General features: G+C 40.8%; 2 protein-coding genes across 2 annotated transcripts; both read right to left on the reverse strand.

Moving 5' to 3' along the window:
* Positions 1-974: 974 nt before the first annotated feature.
* Positions 975-6,467, reverse strand: LOC146572629 (intelectin-like). Its single transcript, XM_085276904.1, has 9 exons — positions 6,372-6,467; positions 5,921-5,979; positions 5,738-5,824; positions 5,450-5,596; positions 5,107-5,354; positions 4,266-4,430; positions 3,443-3,560; positions 1,445-1,551; positions 975-1,350 (listed from the first exon to the last, which is right to left on the reverse strand). The coding sequence occupies exons 3-9, from the start codon at positions 5,820-5,822 to the stop codon at positions 1,207-1,209; spliced, it is 1,014 nt and encodes a 337-aa protein (XP_085133030.1). The 5' UTR covers positions 5,823-5,824; positions 5,921-5,979; positions 6,372-6,467; the 3' UTR covers positions 975-1,206.
* Positions 6,468-14,903: 8,436 nt separating this feature from the next.
* On the reverse strand, positions 14,904-17,509 carry LOC146572630 (D(1) dopamine receptor-like). The gene has a single exon (XM_085276906.1). The coding sequence runs from the start codon at positions 17,507-17,509 to the stop codon at positions 16,139-16,141; it is 1,371 nt and encodes a 456-aa protein (XP_085133032.1). The 3' UTR covers positions 14,904-16,138.
* Between the last annotated feature and the right edge of the window lie 1,975 nt (positions 17,510-19,484).

Genomic DNA, 19,484 nt, shown 5'->3' on the forward strand with positions numbered 1-19,484 from the left:
TCATGTTAGTTAATTTATTTAAGTACTTTGAGTGCCTTTTTTTCTAGGTGCAGAAATTTCTATCTGCAGTCCAGATCTTTCACAAGCTGAAAACATTTGGTGCATCAAACAAAAAATGAGGGGAAAAAAGATCCAGGACGAAAGAATGGGTCACTCTGAGGAGTACTAAATATTCTACAGTCAGTGGTTAGTGGTGTTAAAACAAAGTGGAAACGATTGGGAACGACAGCAGCTCAGCCACAAAATGGTCACGCATAGTGGACAGATCAACAACTTTCTTCAGAGCCCATCGCTACATACTGCTCTAGAGTGCAGTGCAGTGAAGGTGTGTTTCTTGAAGTAACAAATCACACTCAGACTGGCAATCTGATGACCAAGTCTGGGTTTCGTGATTGCCAGAAGAACGGTACTTTTCTGATTATACTGTGTCGAGTGTTAAGTTTGGTGTAGAGGGATTATAGTGCAGGGTTGTTCCTCAGGAGCTGGGCTCAGCACCTTAGTTCCAGTGAGAGGAAGTCTTGATGCTTCAACATCCCAAGACATTTTGGAGAATTTCATGTTCCCAACTTTGTGGGTTTGGGGATGGCCCCTTCCTGTTCCAACATGACTGCAAACCAGTGTAGTTATGCTCATCCATATATTTATATCCATAAATACATGGATGAGCGAGTTTGGTGTGGTGAAGAACTAAACTGGCCTGCACAGAGTCCTGAGCTTAACACAACAGAGCACCTTTGGGATGAATTAGAGCGGTGAATGGGATGTTACTCAAGTTTATCTCCTTGTGAAGGCAGACGAGCAAATACTTTTGGCAATATAGTGTATAGGTGATCTCCAAACTAATGTTATTGGTATAATAACTGGTTTATTGGTAACAAATAAACTGCCAATATTGTCCGTTCATATTTATATTTGTCTCCCGCATTTCATGTCTACTGACTATTAAAAACAAGTACCCAAAATAATTTCAGAGAGCTCATCTTTTAATCATTTTATTTGAATACACAGTTCACTACTGCTGGTGTGTGCCTTAATTACAAATGACTCTTAATAATCTCTCAATTACCATTTCTTTTTATATGTAGAAACTATGTGATTAATATATGTAAAAAAAAGTTTTTAAAAAATCTGTAGTCTTCCCTGATTTGGTTACAGCTGGGACTGCTGAACAGACTTTAGTCAGAGGCTACATGTACACAAATCCTCTCAGCGGTAAAACAGTAAGACAGCAGCCTCGGTCATCTCTCTGGAGGCGCTCCAGCCTTGCATCCCACCCAGTCTGTCGTAGTCAAATGATGGGAAGTCCCCACACTGCTCAGGGTGGAAATATCCTATTCCTCCTATACAGTACTGCAAACACACACACACAAATATTGTCAGCACACTTGATACCATTTGTTGTGATGACTCGTTGCCAGCAGATGTGTGATGATTGATTACTCACATGTTCAGTGTCACAACCAACAGTTGGTTTGACACCAGAGCAGATAGCCATGGCGGCACGTTCACGGTTTATAGCTCTAAATGTGATGAAGCCTGGTTCAAACTCATCTTTCAAACAGAAAACATGAAACCAAATATATTTAAACACCAAATTATGAAATTGAAAAAAAAATTTGAGTCTTAACACTGTGTTGTAATTTACACAAAAAATAAGCAAACATTTAATGCTAATCCAGATCTATAATTTACATTGACCAGTGACGGTAAAAACAAAAGCCATCAGTGCTACCCCTTCTAGCAGTGCAGCCTTCTAGCAGACACACCTAATGGTATCCATCCATCCATCTTCATCCGCTTTATCCGAGGCCGGGTCGCGGGGGCAGCAGCCTAAGCAAAGAGGCCCAGACCTCCCTCTCCCCGGCCACCTCCTCCAGCTTATCCGGGGGAACACCAAGGCGTTCCCAGGCCAGCCGAGAGATATAATCTCTCCAGCGTGTCCTGGGTCTGCCCCGGGGCCTCCTCCCGGTGGGACATGCCTGGAACACCTCACCCGGGAGGCGCCCAGGGGGCATCCTTGTCAGATGCCCGAACCACCTCAGCTGGCTCCTTTCGATGTGGAGCAGCAACTGCTCTACTCTGAGCCCCTCCCAGATGGCCGAACTTCTCACCCTATCTCTAAGGGAGAGGCCAGCCACCCTTCGGAGGAAGCTCATTTCTGCCGCTTGTATCCGCGATCTTGTTCTTTCAGTCATTACCCACAGCTCGTGGCCATAGGTGAGGGTAGGGACGTAGATCGACCGGTAAATTGAGAGCTTCGCTTTTACACTCAGCTCCCTCTTCACCACGACGGACCGGTGCAGCGTCCGCATTACTGCAGCTGCAGCCCCAATCCGTCTGTCGATCTCCGGCTCCCTTCTCCCATCACTCGCGAACAAGACCCCGAGATACTTGAACTCCTCCACTTGGGGCAGGAACTCATCCCCGACCCGGAGTGGGCACTCCACCCTTTTCCGGCTGAGAACCATGGCCTCAGATTTGGAGGTGCTGATCCTCATTCCCGCTGCTTCACACTCAGCTGCGAACCGTTCCAGTGCAAGCTGGAGGCCCCCACCCGATGAAGCCAACAGAACCACATCATCCGCAAAAATCAGAGATGAGATTCTGAGGCCACCAAAGTGAAAGCCCTCCGCCACTTGGCTGCGCCTAGAAATCCTGTCCATAAAAATTATGAACAGAACCGGAGACAAAGGGCAGCCCTGGCGGAGCCCATCACCCACCGGGAACGAGTCCAACTTATTGCCGGCAATGCAAACCAAGCTCTTGCAACGGTTGTATAGGGATCGAATGGCCCGTAGCAATGGGCCAGACACCCCATACTCCCGCAACACCTCCCACAGGACACCCCGAGGGACACGGTCGAATGCCTTCTCCAAGTCCACAAAACACATATAGACTGGTTGGGCAAACTCCCATGCACCCTCAAGTATCCTCGAGAGGATAAAGAGCTGGTCCAGTGTTCCGCAACCAGGACGAAAACCGCATTGTTCCTCCTGTATCCGAGGTTCGACTAACGGACAAACTCTCCTTTCCAGCACCCTGGCATAGACTTTCCCAGGGAGGCTGAGGAGTGTGATCCCCCTGTAGTTGGAACACACCCTCCGGTCCCCCTTCTTAAAGATGGGGACCACCACCCCGGTCTGCCAGTCCACAGGTACTGCCCCTGATCTCCACGCAACATTGCAGAGGCGTGTCAACCAGGACAGCCGTACAACGTCCAGAGCCTTCAGGAACTTGGGGCCCCTAATGGTATCTGTTTCAAAATCCTGCATCGCATGCATTGTTAAGCTTCTACATTTCCTCATTCTCAAGCGACATTCACAAGCTTAAGTGTCCTCCCCAAACGACTGCCGGGGTGACAACTATACCCTATCAGCCATTATGGCTAATTGTTAAAAAACCTCTCTATTACCATTATTTTCTTCATACATGATCTTCTTACTTCTTGAATTGGGTCCATACAACATTCTGGTGGACTCCTTATCCCCGTGGTCGTATACGATTGGAATAGCTGGCCCTCTGTCACCGCATGACCCAACATTGTATCTCACTGGATATTGCTGAAAAGATGAGACAGTCTTATTATGTGTAGATCTGCACGTTTGTTTGTGTAGTTAACAACATTTTTAACCACTGTTTTATTTTATACTAAAAAAGTCTCAGCTCTAACTGGTTAGAAATGGCCCAGTGCTGGAGTTATTTGTATATCTGTAAATAGTTTCTGACTGAAAAGCAAACAAATGTAATGCTTTTGAAAATACAATTTAAAAATCAACATGTGTGGCTGTGTGAATATGACTTTCCTGCTTCTGTGGAACAGCTACAGGCAAAACGAGAAGACCACTGAGAAAAATGACCAAACCTGGAGAAAGAAATAGTGTCCGAAGGGAGTGAAGAAGTGCAGCATCTCTGTTTTGTAGAGGTAACTTCTTACCATTTATTTAAATTTAACACTATCAATTTAATTGAACAGGACATTTTGACAGAAAGACGTCATAAGTGCAATATTCTTTCTTTGTGTGAGTCTTCAAGTGTTACAGAAAGAGAAAGAAATGCAAACAAAAACACTTATTTTTCAGTTTCCTTTTCCCATGCACAGACCACCCAAAGAAAGAGATCAATGGCAACAGTCATTTGTACAAAGTATCACCCATGCAGTAGTACCACCTTGTTAATGACAGACAGTAGCTGCCAGGTAATTGATACCTAGCGGTTTGTGACCTTTTACCCTGGTTATAAGTTCGGTTTCTGCACAGCTAAATTACCTTGAAGAGCTGAAAGAGATTTCCTCCATACAGTCTGAGGAAGCGGTTTTCAGTGTGGTAGCGGAGGACGGCTGCAGCTTCCATGTTCCAGAATTCCAGCGGGAAGTTGTTGGGAATGTGCCACACAGACATGTCCTCAGCTGTTATATCGTAGTAACCTGGATTCTGGGAACGTGCACACATTACTGCTGTGACTTTAAATAAGACTTTTGCCACACTTATGCAATACTTATTTTGCAACAAATAGGTACATTTTCTCATTTCAATCAACCTTTGAAATCATGAAAGAGAACTTACTTTAAAAGTAAGTTTTGAAAAAGTAAAAGACAATTCCTAAATACAGAGACTCATAACAGAGACAGTAAAAGAGGCAGTAATGGCAAGATGGGACAGAGAGAGGAACAGACATGGAAAATGAGAAAAAAGAAATCAAAGCAGAACTTCTAGGACTCAACAAGGGCTCTAAACTCTTTATTATGTTCTACCTATTTACCCTCAGGTACAGCTAGTTGCAGGTAATTGTAGCTAGCTAGCTTTAGATAGTAGAGTACAGTAACGGTGCACAAATCAAAGGTAAGTTTTACTGACTCTTTATCTTCTTTACATCTAGTTTCTGGTAAATCCAGTAGAAACAGAACTAAATGGATGTATTTTATTATCTTACTATGCCTTTTTATATGTAATGCTGATGTGAAATATTATTACAATCAGTTAAATGCAGTGGAATAAAATATGAGTTAAAAAGAAGTAGAAAGTAATAAATGGAATTACTTAACCAACCTCAAAATAAAGTAAAGTAGTGTTAATGTCTCTTTCCACCACTGGTGACTTGCTATTTTACCTTAAAGTCATCAGCAGTGGCGCTCTCTACTGTTCCAAAGGTGTTTCTGTTGGACCAGTTCCCGTCTCCATCTGGCAGGTCAGCATTGTTGCCCTGCTGGCTGGACCAGCGATCACCCACAGTGCACCTTCCATAAACGCTGTTCTCATGGACGCTCGCCACCAGCGTCCATCCGCCTCCAGCTGTGGTCATGTCACAGTAAGTCTGGTACAGCATGCCATTACCTGTTGTCAGGTAGTATACTCCATCTGGAAATGTTATAGCATTAAGAAAACATAATTCAGTCTTAAGAGGACATAAATGCCTTGGACTGTTATGTTACATTTATGAATCTTGTCCTTACCTTCTCGTTCATCATATCTGTCCCTGAGGTCTTTACAGCTCCTTGCAACACGAATGGATCTGTTCCTCACTTTCTCCAAGTGCTCAAAATTTGTCCTGGTAAAGTTCTGCATCCTCTCAGCATACTCTCTTGTTTCTGTGATATTTACTAAAAATTAAAGCAAGTTTTAAAAAAATTACATTTTGACAGCAGGAAGGGAAAGTACACAAAGTGCATGGCTATAAGCATATATATGTGTTGTATCAGGCTGTAAGGCTAATAGACATAGTTCACACATTTTTGAATTACCTATTTGTGAAGAAGGAACCTCTGCAAAGGAAACATGTTCCAATGACAGCAGACCCACAAAAAGCAAAAATATGTTGTGTAACATCTCTGAGAGGAAAGAAAAATAACACAATTTAAACAATCAAACTGCTCAATGTTCTCTCACACCTTTCCGAATATGAGTATGCATGTGTGTGTTTTTACTTTAGCTGTGTTTCTTCTTGAAGGAGCTGTCTTGGTAATAATGAAGCTGTTTTATGGTACTGAAAAAGAAGTGATTTGTAAAATATTTCCATATCTCCCTTTTTCTCCTATATATTCCAGGTTTTTGATCAAGAAAAACAAACAACTCAAATGACTACAAACCAGGTATGAATCTTATCTGTAGACAAACACAGCACTGATGTGTCTGTCAGCAAGATTTCACAATAAAATGCTGACCTGAACTTTGTCATAAATGTGTGAGAGGAGTAAGGACAGAAAGAAAACCTATTACATTTTTGTACAGATTTGGATTAATTTAAAAATGAAAGTGAGGATAAGCAGTTATAAACTGCTTATCAATACTCTGTATAAATAAAAATATTTTCAAGATTTTAAAAACTAGTACACCCGAAGTTTTAAACCAAAAAAAAATTGCCGTTTGTATCCCTACCATGTAGATCCTGTCCTGGGTCGAAATAAGGAAGTTGGAATAAGGCTTTTATTCACGTAACAGAAGAATATATAGAGCTGTTACACCTGTCATGTGACATTAAGAGCAAAGTTTAAATTCATAAGTGGGTCAAGTTATTGTTTAGCAGTGTTCATAAATCATCTCTGCAGTCATTAAATTCCTTTTTACTGATACTGGATGTTGTACTGACCTCGACTGTCCTGAAATGTTAAAGTTATTGACTGTGGAAAAATTCCTGTTGTTTCACTTTTCCATTTTGTTTAATTATAATAAAATGATTTGTAATCCTCCTAAAGTCCACATTTAAGTGTTTATCCTTAGCTCAAACTCTTTAACATAAATTAGTGGGTGTAATATCTGACATCAGCCACTAGATGCCGTCGTTCTCGTGCCTGTATCAGGTTCATTTTCTGACCAGGACAGACAAAAACTCTGCTGCTTCCCTCCGGGTCCGTCTCATCGTGGTCTATTCTTAGAGGTTAGAGGGACACTGTGAGAGTGGGCTGGAAGGTTTTCTGACACCTCGCACTAATAATTCAACTGCCTCACACAACAGAACGAATGAAAACTGGCAGGAAAGATGCACCGACACAGCTGCACCGGCCACTTGTGGCCGTCTGTTGGAACCGTTTCTTCTTATTAATAAAGCATTGTGTGTCCTCTTCTTGCACTTCCCCAATTGTTTTCTCTCCCCCTCCAAGTGTTTTTTTCAACCCTGGAGCTATTTCTGGCTCTTGTCCCATGTACAAAAGTAAATAAAAACTGTTACATAAACGCACGTCTGAATTATTTACTTTGAACGGCCTTTGAACGGACACTGGCATTGGCAAAGGTTATTTTTCTTTTAGTTTCTCTGAATGATTGTTTAATCAAAGTAATTTTAAACCTTAGTAAGCCTGCGATGTTTCATTTTAACTAAAAATGTTGTTTTACAACAATAAGATTTAGTTCTGGTTCTGCATTCATTTTTTTTTATTCTGTATCTATTTTCAGTGCAGATCAAATTCTGGCATACACACAGCTTTGACTCGGTTTAGTGGAATACTCCAGACTATCTCTACCTTTACTTTTTTTAACTTTCTTTTTTTATCTGGCCTAATTCTCTCGTGTTCTTTGACTTGAATGCATGCTCTTGTATAAGAGTTGTGTAGATGTAATTATAAACCAGGACAAAATCTAAATTTTTAAAAAATGTGTTCTCTATAAATCTATAATAATGCTGATCTGATTTCCCAAAGGACCAAAGGAGGATTATAAGGTCTGTCAGATAGAGAGACTTTACAAACCACAGTGGAGAAGAGAGAGAGGTGTGCAGGGGAGTCCACGTATCCTACACATAACTGCACATTCTCATCCAAATTTAAGTTGGTGGGGTTTTTCTGGAAGCAACAGTTCAATCAGATTATGGTGGTTTTTAAAATAATTCAGAGATTTCCATATTATATCCCACAATTCTAAATAGATAGGAATGCTCAAAAACTAATCTGATTATGCACTGATTCACATCAGTGAGTCAGATTAAGCTACAGTTAGGGTGATGTTTCTGGCACCAATGGCTATCATTCAGCCATGGTAGTAATGTGCCTTTGGTATGATGCACCTATTCACTTACACTGACATTACTTTAAACCTCTTAATTAGAAAGCAGGTATCAAATGTTCATTCAACACCTGAAATCAGCTCCAGATTTATTTTTTACCTGTTCAATTTGTTGTGAAATAACAAGGAAGCAGACCTCATGTGCTCATGAAACTGCTTGTCAGTCAAAAGTTGTGTGCATAAAAATGGCTGTAATTCCTTAACAGTAAATCCAATACGTTTGTTAAAGTCTGTGAATTAAAGCAGAAATTCCACACTTCAATCATACCTCTATTGTGGGATTTATAATGCTCTGTGCAGAGTGTGCAGGGGTACAAAAGCTTTGCACTTTGTACTTCAATCAAATTCTGTATGTTATTTTATTTTTTGCCTAATGTTGAAACAACTGATATGATGTCTGGATTCCTTAAAGTGCCTTAAAACCCTCCCTAAAAGCCCATTTTTATCAGACTGGCAGGCCTTGTGGAAGCCATCAGCTTGTGAACATGGCCTAACCCTCCATGTGGTTTAAAGAGTCCAAAGAGCGACTGTAAGCCGACTGAATTTTCTTGATTGGAAAAGGCAAATAAAATCCATCAAAACTTGTCTGGGTCTAAATCCGATCCATAGTAGAATGAGGAGAATGAACATCCGCAGGAAACAAACATTAGAGTGGGACCTTTCTCATCATCGTTGTGTAGGATAAGAGTAGATTTAGCCTTCCACTCACAAACCATATACAAAAAAATGGTTTGTGATTACATATACATATTCACCAGTCACTTCATTGGGTACATCTGTACAGCCTAAATCATTTAGGCCTGTAGACAGGATCAAGATGACCTGCTGATGTTCAAATGGAGCCTCAGAAGGGGGAAGACGGTGATGTAAGTGACTTTGAACATGGCGCGGTTCTTGCTGCCTGGTCTGAGTGTTTCAAAAAGTGCTGATTTGCTGAGTTTTTTGGGGGTTTTTTGCACAAACGTCTCTACAGTTTACAGGGAATGTTTAGAAGAAGGCAAAATAGCCAGTTGTTCTGTTGATGTCAGAATGGCCAGGCTTCTTCATGTAACACACCATGTCACAAATCAAAAGCTCAAATAATCTCAAACTGGTTTCTTGAACATGAAAATGAGTTTACTGTGCTCAAATGACCTCAACAGTCACCAGATCTAAATCCAATAGAGCACCTTTGGGATGTGGGGGAACAGGACATTTGCATCACGGCTGTGCAGCTGACAAATTTGCAGCAGCTGTATGATGTCATCATGTCAACCTGGACCAAAATCTCTGAGGAATGTTTTCCAGCACCGTGTTAAATCTGCACCATGAAGAATTAAAGTCACTCTGAAAAACAAAAGATGCCCCAACCTGGCACTAGCAAGGTGAACCTAATAAAGTGGCTAGTGAGAGTATATGTTCTGCTATGCATACAAGAAATCCACTAAATTACAGAGTGAAGTGGAAAATGTTCGTTTACAGGAATTAAAATTCTGCTTTTTCTGTCCTGTTCTTTTTTGAAATATTTGGTCAAAGCTTTCTAATAACTAATTTAAGACCTAAACATTTATTCAACTTCTCAGACTTAGTAGAAATTCCTGTTTTCAAATTCATGAAATAGAAATTAACAGTGAATTAACATTTGGAAAATGCCTCACTTTTTCTATTTGCTGCAGATTTTACATGTACTTCCCTTCACTTAAAAATTCTACAACAAAAAAGATAATTGGCCATAGATTTATTATTACAAGGGAGGGTTATCATGACAAACCATGTTCCTTAGAAAACTCAGTGCAGGAATTACCTTTATTAGAGGAGTTCTCCCTCCTCAAGTGCACACATCGATTAACACCTCCCTCAGAATCTCTCTGCTGCAGGGGCTCTTTTAACTCTCACACTATCAAGGTAGGCAGATGTGGCCCATAAAAACCTTCCCCCGGTGATCTACCTTGGGAGACACATTAATGCAATGAGCTTCTTTTGGGTAAGAATGAAATGAAGACAGTCATTAGTCAGTTAATATTAATAGATATAATCACTTCATCATGAACGGCACTCCAGTCAGACCTTTAAAGACTTTTGTCACTCCCCGTGCAACATCTGCACATTTTAAAACATTTATTTGACCTTTGTTTTATTAATCCTCTTTGGTGTGGGGAATATTCTTGTGCACGGTGCAGCTGAATGTCCCATGAAGGTTGCAAGAGCATTGCAGAGCAAATATTATAATTAGAAGCATACCATAATGTCTTTTGCAACTCTTACAATGCACAGACACAAACACGGTATAACTGTTGCCTTGAGATTATATTATGGTTCTCCATATGTTTTCAGTACAACTGGGAGCTATGACTAACAATTATTTGCTACTGTTAATTAAAGGAAGAATTTAACAGACTGGGAAGGACAGGTTTCAGTTTATAGTTGGATGACAAAAATTCAGTTGCAGCTGAAAAATGAATCCATTATAGGAAGCATGTCAGACTGATGCTGGCTATAGGAGAGAGAGAATCTGCATAAATTCACATATTAAATGAGCTGCTTTGATACACAGCCTGTTATAAAGAAAAGCAGTTTTGGCTTGTATAGCAAATATTACCCTTCATAATAAGAGTATGGAAAGGGTTGAATTTTTATACCTAAAGTAAAATGTTATAACTGACTCATTCCTCTGAGATGAACTATGCCTTCTGCTCAGCTGTCTTCAATTTGCATCAAAGTTTTATGATAGAAAATTTGAGTGTTTATATGAATGCTGTGATATTGTAGCTTCATATATCATATACATAATTATCTCATAACCTTTTAAAGATAAGAGTCTGAAATGTTCAGTGCTCTTTTTTATCATCAAAATGAATCAGAATCTGTAATTTGGGATTAATACATTAAAACATTTCTGAGTATTAGCTAATTAAAATATGAAAAAAAAAATTCAATCAGTGTTGGAAAGTCCCATTATTGAGCAATCACTAAGACTTTACATTGGGAATATATATACATACATATACATATGGTATATTGTTGAATTACACAATTTACACATTACACATTACTGCAAAAAAAAAAAAAAGCATGTAGAACACATTTTACCAGGAAATTCTGAGTCACAAAAATTAAAATCATATTTACATTCAACTTTTATCCTGGAGCAAGTATGATCACAAAAAAAGTTGTAGCACAAAAACAGAGATATCAGTAGATTGTCCTGTACAAACAGAACAAGGCGTTTCCAGATGGTAGTATGATTATAAATCAGAAGATAACTTAGTAAAATATGTGGACAATTTTATTTTTTAATTTTCAAGGCCTGGATCACTCCAATCTCAAATCATCAAATTTTTAGAATAAATCTTCACATTGCAAAAATAACTACTGACAATTTATGAATAGTATATAATTATATTTCACAATAATGCTAAAATAATAAATGTATATATGTATGCATGTATATTCCCAATGTAAAGTCTTAGCGAGTGCTCAATAATGGGACTGAAAGCAGTCCCATATATATATATATATATATATATATATATATATATGACTTTCATATATTTCATGTTTAAAGTCACAATAAGTCAAGTAACCCTTTTTGTTTTTGTTTTATTTATTTATTTTATATATGTGAAAAGTGTTTGACATATAAAGCTAAAACGTTGCAGTAAAATTTCACAGTAATCATTATATATGTTTAAGAATATGCTGATATTTAATAAAAAATATATATTTTCTGCCTTTATTAAAACAGTTCCATCTAGAAACTCCAGAATTTTGTTCTAATTGCAAAATTGTCTTTTGCAATGTAAAGTTTTTTATTACTGTGTACTCAAATATGGGAAGTTAAAGTATTGAGGTTGAATGATTTTTTTTCCAGATTTTAACCAGCCAGTACTGAGACATTTTTTAATGTACCTGCCCCAAATTATAGATCCACATTTATTCTGATGGGGGGGAAAAAGTTGTGAAAATGTTAAGCTAATTGTTTTGCAGCATGGTGGTTAGCACTGTTGCCTCACAGCAAGAAGGTCCTGAGTTCAATTCCATCAGGCCGGGGTCTTTTTATGTGGAGCTTGCATGTTCTCCCCGTGGGTTCTCTCTGGGTACTCTGGCTTCCTCCCACACACCAAGGACATGCACTTAGTGGGGATAGGTTAATTGGAAACTCTAAATTGCCCATAGGTGTGAATGTGAGTGCGAATGATTGTCTGTCTCTACAGGGAGTGCAGAATTATTAGGCAAATGAGTATTTTGTCCACATCATCCTGTTCATGCATGTTGTCTTACTCCAAGCTGTATAGGCTCGAAAGCCTACTACCAATTAAGCATATTAGGTAATGTGCATCTCTGTAATGAGAAGGGGTGTGGTCTAATGACATCAACACCCTATATCAGGTGTGCATAATTATTAGGCAACGTCCTTTCCTTTGGCAAAATGGGTCAAAAGAAGGACTTGACAGGCACAGAAAAGTCAAAAATAGTGAGATATCTTGCAGAGGGATGCAGCAGTCTCAAAATTGCAAAGCTTCTGAAGCGTGATCATCGAACAATCAAGCGTTTCATTCAAAATAGTCAACAGGGTCGCAAGAAGCGTGTGGAAAAACCAAGGCGCAAAATAACTGCCCATGAACTGAGAAAAGTCAAGCGTGCAGCTGCCAAGATGCCACTTGCCACCAGTTTGGCCATATTTCAGAGCTGCAACATCACTGGAGTGCCCAAAAGCACAAGGTGTGCAATACTCAGAGACATGGCCAAGGTAAGAAAGGCTGAAAGACGACCACCACTGAACAAGACACACAAGCTGAATCGTCAAGACTGGGCCAAGAAATATCTCAAGACTGGTTTTTCTAAGGTTTTATGGACTGATGAAATGAGAGTGAGTCTTGATGGGCCAGATGGATGGGCCCGTGGCTGGATTGGTAAAGGGCAGAGAGCTCCAGTCCGACTCAGACGCCAGCAAGGTGGAGGTGGAGTACTGGTTTGGGCTGGTATCATCAAAGATGAACTTGTGGGGCCTTTTCGGGTTGAGGATGGAATCAAGCTCAACTCCCAGTCCTACTGCCAGTTTCTGGAAGACACCTTCTTCAAGCAGTGGTACAGGAAGAAGTCTGCATCCTTCAAGAAAAACATGATTTTCATGCAGGACAATGCTCCATCACACGCGTCCAAGTACTCCACAGCGTGGCTGCAAGAAAGGGTATAAAAGAAGAAAAACTAATGACATGGCCACCTTGTTCACCTGATCTGAACCCCATTGAGAACCTGTGGTCCATCATCAAATGTGAGATTTACAAGGAGGGAAAACAGTACACCTCTCTGAACAGTGTCTGGGAGGCTGTGGTTGCTGCTGCACGCAATGTTGATGGTGAACAGATCAAAACACTGACAGAATCCATGGATGGCAGGCTTTTGAGTGTCCTTGCAAAGAAAGGTGGCTATATTGGTCGCTGATTTGTTTTTGTTTTGTTTTTGAATGTCAGAAATGTATATTTGTGAATGTGGAGATGTTATATTGGTGTCACTGGTAATAATTGAAATGGGTATATATTTGTTTTTTGTTAAGTTGCCTAATAATTATGCACAGTAATAGTCACCTGCACACACAGATATCCCCCTAAAATAGCTAAAACTAAAAACAAACTAAAAACTACTTCCAAAAACATTCAGCTTTGATATTAATGAGTTTTTTGGGTTCATTGAGAACATGGTTGTTGTTCAATAATAAAATTATTCCTCAGAAATACAACTTGCCTAATAATTCTGCACTCCCTGTATCTTGAAAAATATATTTGATGTATTAAGCTAAAATGTAACTTCACTCATAATATGTGTTCAAACTTTGGACCATAAAGGTTTTTATAACTCACCTGTTTGGATTTTAACGTTTAAAGTTTGGACTGTAACCACATTGACTGAAAGCTGTGCTGACAGAAGAAGGTGTTGCAGTCACCGTCTACTAGACTAATTGTTGTCATTCAACCATGTTACTCATGTTAATGCCTCTTGGAACATTTATGATGGTTTTATTTGGAAAAACTAGATGCTATGCTATGAGGTACAGCCTATTCAGGAAGGGCTTCTTTGGTTTGAGAAACAGCTAATATATTGATGTCAGGAAAAAAGTTAACATGGGTTTAATAGAGCTTTTCACAACTCTATTCAAAAGAAAAGGAAGTTCCATTTTTTTTGGATTAGCAGTAGGGCTAAAGAAGTCCCAGGTTTCACAAGTGCTGGAAACATTCCTCTGAGATTTTTGTCCATGTTGGCATGATAGCATCACACTGTTGCAGCAAATTTGTTAGTTGCACATGCATGATGTCAACCTCCTGTTCCAACACATCCCAAATGCGCTGTTGGATTGGAATCTGCGGAGGCTATTTCAGTACAGTGAACTCACCGTCATGTTCAAGAAACCAATTTAATATTAATTAAGCTTTGTGACATAAACGATTATCCTGATATACGATGCATCAACAAGGATGGATCCAGACTTTGTAGCCTCAGTTTCCTGTTCTTACCTGATAGGAGTGGTACCACACGTGGTCTTCTGCTTGGGCTTCAAAATATGACATATTGTGCCAGAGATTTTCTTCCACATACCTTAATTGGAACAATTAGTTATTTGATATTCTCCTGCCTTCCTATCAGTTCGAAGCAGTCTAGCCATTTTCCTCTGACTGCTGATATCAATATCAATTTTCACCCAGAGACCTGCTGCTCACTGGACATTCAGCCCGTTTTCTGTAAATCCTAAACCATTTCATGTTTAAAGTCACTTAAATTGACTTTCTTGCCCATTCTTATGCTCAGTTTGAACTTCAGCAGGTAATCCTGACCAGTTGCTCCAGTGTGATTGGCTGATTGGATATTTGTATTAACAAGCAGTTCCAAAAGTATACCTAATCAAGTAGCCAGTGAGTATAGACTGGAAATGAGTAATACAGAAAGTCACCTTTACTTTTTTGTTTAGGCCTTAAAACACAAATAAAAGTGGGAAAACAGCAAATTCTGGTTTACAGGCTTATGTGTGTGTGGTTTTAGAAACAAACTGCAGTTGAAAAACATATTTCTTGTTGGTTCCATTAAGGCTTGGTGGCTCTTTCAGGTCACAACAGACGCGTTCATATTTAACACCAACAAGGTCCTGTGAAATTAAAATGAACAGATGAAAATATGCAGAAAGTTCATCCAGAGCAGACGAGACTGCGTGCCTCTGCTCTTGTGGTGGCCATTTCTGCATCAGCCTTACTGCAAAGAATCACATCTTGTGTTTTCAGGAGTTGTCACCATAAAAGCTTCTGTGTTCTTGCTGGTCAGGACATCTTTCACAGGAACAACCACTACAAATAATTCATGATTGTTTCTTTCAGGGGAAAGAGGGAGGGGTGGCTGGGTTAGGTGGGGGTGTGCGGGGGTAACAGAGTGCACCGTGCATCCACCAAGATGCACAGCTGACGGGTGCTAATGTGAGTTACTTACATAATCCCATTTCTAGAGAGTCACAAAAATCCTGACCTCTGGTAAATCTCTCTCCACACTGGGGGAAGAGAGAGAGGAAAGCCAGCTATTTGCCTTTTGAATGGCCACTCTGCAAAACCTCTGTCCTACTGAGTAAATTTTTCTGTTAATCCACCCATCCATGTAAAACATCTACTCCGATCTGAAAGCTGGAGGTGAGGGTGAGAAGGATGCACCTCCCTCTGCCTGATTCAAGCATGTATTCACCTACGGGTGTCCCCTTTACTTCCAAAGTACAACTATATATATTTTCTTCATAAAAGGGTCATATTTTCTCCCTTTTTCTTCTCCACCTAATTCAGCCTGCTATTTTTATAAACTTTTCAACAGCCCCCCTTCAAATTTTGATTCAGAATATTTTAACCTAAAGATTTTGTTGGGCACTGATCAGCAAAGATAAAGCTTATGTCTACACACAGGTAGAAACAGCTGCACCACCCACAGTTATCCAAACACACTCCCTAATCCCAGGATGGGAAAAAGACTTTAGAAGACATCCAGATGTAGTGTAGCAGTAAGGTGGGTTATTTTGTGGGTCCTCGAGATCTCCCTGGTGGGAAAAATTCAGTGCTTCACTTTTCCTGTCCCTCTACATCCGGGGTTTAGTCTGTTCTCCTTGTGTTTGCCTTACCCCTCGACCCCTGAAATGATCCCGCTCAGATGGGAATGTGCGTCAGCTTGTCTCTGTCGCTCCTGTCCTCAGTGTCCGTCACTTGTTCTGACCTCGTCCCTCTGTGATAAAACACAGTCACCGTACTGTTCCCGCTGTCCTCACTTCCCCTCGTGTTTGTCGCGCAGGAGACGTCCAGCCTCACCTTCGTCGGGCTTTCTCGCTTGGAGTTTCCCGCCTGGTTACTCGCCATTACCGTCTCCACCGCGGCACTCACCGCGGCCAAAAATCCGCGTCCCCGGCAGCGCAACAGGCGCAGGAAAGCGTCTCTGAAGTCCGCGTTGAACGCATATATGACCGGGTTTAGAGACGAATTGCTCCAGCCGATCCACACAAAGACATCAAAAGTTTTTTCACTAACGCAGTAAGGGCCGCGTTGGGCCGCCGGAGCAGCTGGTCCGGGACAGAAAGGCAGAGCGCAGTTGAGGATAAAGAAAGGCAGCCAGCAGCAGACGAACACGCCCATTATGATGCTCAGAGTTTTGAGCACTTTTGTCTCTTTTCTGATGGAGACTTTGAGCTCGCAGTGTGACTGATTAGAGGGCTGGCAGTCCGGATGTAGACTGATGTGAGACTGAGACGAGCGGGTGCTCATTTCTGTGCACAGGTGTGAAATCAGTTCAGGAACGTCCGAGCGGCAACTCTGCGCGTGCTCAGCAGCCCGCTCCAAGGAGGATATCATGCGTATCTGCATTTGGGCTATCCGGTAGATGCGTGTGTATGTCACAATCATGATCGCGACCGGGATGTAGAAGCTGATGAGGGAGGAGGAGATGGCATATGTGCGGCTGAGGCTTGAGTCACAGCTGTCAATACTACTACCGTAGTGCGCCGGATTCTCCCCGGTTGGGTCACCGATCTCCGCCCGGTGCCAGTTTAGCTGTACAGGAACGAAGGAGATGACCACAGACACTGTCCAGGTCACACCGATGATGACGGATGCAACCCTCCTATTCATACTCCTCTCATAGCGAAACGGGTTGGAGATGGCCCAGTATCGGTCCACACTAATGACGCACAGGTTTAGGATGGAGGCCGTTGAACACATGATGTCGCAGGCCAGCCAGGTTTTACAGAAGCCCCCGAACGGCCAGAAACCGGCCACTTCGGCCACCGCTTTCCACGGCATCACCAGCACGGCCACCAGGAGGTCCGACAGAGCCAACGACACGATGAAGACGTTGGTTACTTTTGCGCGCAGGTGCCGATAGCGATAAACGGCCGCGCACACCGTGAAGTTACCTAAAAGTGTCCAAATGATGAGCAGCGCCAGAACACAGCCCGTCAAGACGCGGTGCGCCGGTAACCCTTCCCGGCTCCTAGCTCCTACCAGCGCCAAGCCGGTTGTATTATTCATCGCCTCGTCCTGCGCTCGGCCACATGTCGAAGTTAAAGTGCGAGAATCCTCGCCACTAACAAAACAAGAGTCTTAATGGTAACCCACAGTGGCGACTGAGTGTCCTGCTCCACTCGGGCTGATCTCAGCTTCTGCTCTGAGCGCACAGCAGACTGACTGGGGACCTGATGCACCACCAGCTATGCTCACTGCTGACAGCACAGCTCCCAGACGCGCAGAGCTGAGAGAAGTTTGCCACCTGAGAAAAGCAGAAATCATGTCGAGCCATTTTTAATTTTCTCTGTGAACAGTTTCATTCTGCATTACTGTTTGAGATTAATCCTTCCCGGTCTCTCACTCTCGCTCTCTCTCGCTCTTATTTTCCTAATCTCAGGACTCTTACCATCAGTGGAGACGTTGCTGTAACTAAATGAAAGCAGGATGATTCAACACAAACACACAAAAGACTTTCCTTTACAGATGTTCCCATTAATTTAGGCCAGTTTTTCAGTTCATAGAGATTACAGCCAGAAATGCTGAAACTAAAATCCCCCCATAGCGTTTTATTATTACAATTTTTTTGTTTCATGCATTTGAATCAGGATATTCGTTTTGGTTTTCTTTGTTTTTTCTTTCCTCACAGACACATTCAGTGTCTCTAATCTTTATTTATAACAGTGTCTTGAATATTTATGTATGACAGGAATACATGGCTTTTTGGTTTATTATCTAAATATAGTTGTCAAGATATTCTATGTGGCAGGCAGAGTGTGGACCCAAATGCAGGACACAGAAACAGTCCTTAACTCCAAAAAGTTGTATTGCTTTGTATTTTAGTATTCTCACAAAAACCAAAAATACAAAAGCCAAGACAGTGCTGGAATCAAAAATGCAGAAAACTCAGAAGCTAAGGAAAAACTAAGGGAAAACACAAAATACAGGAGCACACTACTAGAGAGGAGCCTCAGAAAATAAATACACAAGAGGTGGGAGCACAGCTGGAACTAAAGTTAAACTAAACCCTTAACTAAACTTAACTAAAACCTAAAAAATGACACAAAAGTTACCAAAACAAAACTAACTAACTAAAACAGGAGACAGCTAAGACAGAGCCGGAGACTTAACAAGGTACGGGAAACACACAGCAGGCAGAATAAACTGAAACGGAATATAAGAAAACTATAGCCAAGTATTAAAAATATAGCCTGAGGATGTAAACAAACATAATATCTGCAATCCATTAATTAAAAAAGAGTCCATAACACACAACGTTGCATCAAAAGACCCAGGACCATGACATCTCTTCATCTGGTTTCACTCAAAAATATTTGCATGTTTTCAAAACAGTGAAGTCAGTCACATCATTTGTAGTGTTTATTTTCCCTCAATCACCCAGTATCCAAACAATCACGTCCTTAATCTCATTATATTGGTTTATCAGCTAATCATTATTTTCACATAATTTCTGTAAATCCATGCTTTGGTCAAGGACACAGGAGAATTGTTACAGTATCAAATTATTCAATTTCACAACAATAGTTTGATTTTCTGCTCAAAAAGATGCTTTGACTGACCAGGAGACAGCTGGCCTGTATCCAAAGGTAACAAAAACACCTACAAAATCCAGTTTGTCACATTTTCAGTCTTATAATAAGTTAACAGACTGCTGGCTGTTACTTACGATGATGGTGATATGGTGTTTTTTTAATATTAACTCTCAGAGATTCAGACTGTATTCCCTTATGTTTTGTTTTACCATGTATTCATGCACTGTGTTGTACTGTTTTATCTGCCAGGCCTCTGGTAGAGAACCCAAACTTGAAGTATAAAAAAAAAACACGGTCAATCCTTCAAGCTCGGGTCCTCTACCTGAGGCCTGGGAGCTTGAGGGTCCTGCGCAGTATCTTAGCTGTTATATATTAAATATATATATATATACATGACATGCATACACATTTCTTCAGAGGACTTTGACATAAACTTCTTTTCTGGAGAC

The sequence above is a fragment of the Mchenga conophoros genome, linkage group LG6 (genome assembly GCF_057382185.1).
Source record: "Mchenga conophoros isolate Kocher_MC1m ecotype Shallow Benthic linkage group LG6, M_conophoros_male_GT1.1, whole genome shotgun sequence".
NCBI lineage: Eukaryota > Metazoa > Chordata > Actinopteri > Cichliformes > Cichlidae > Mchenga > Mchenga conophoros.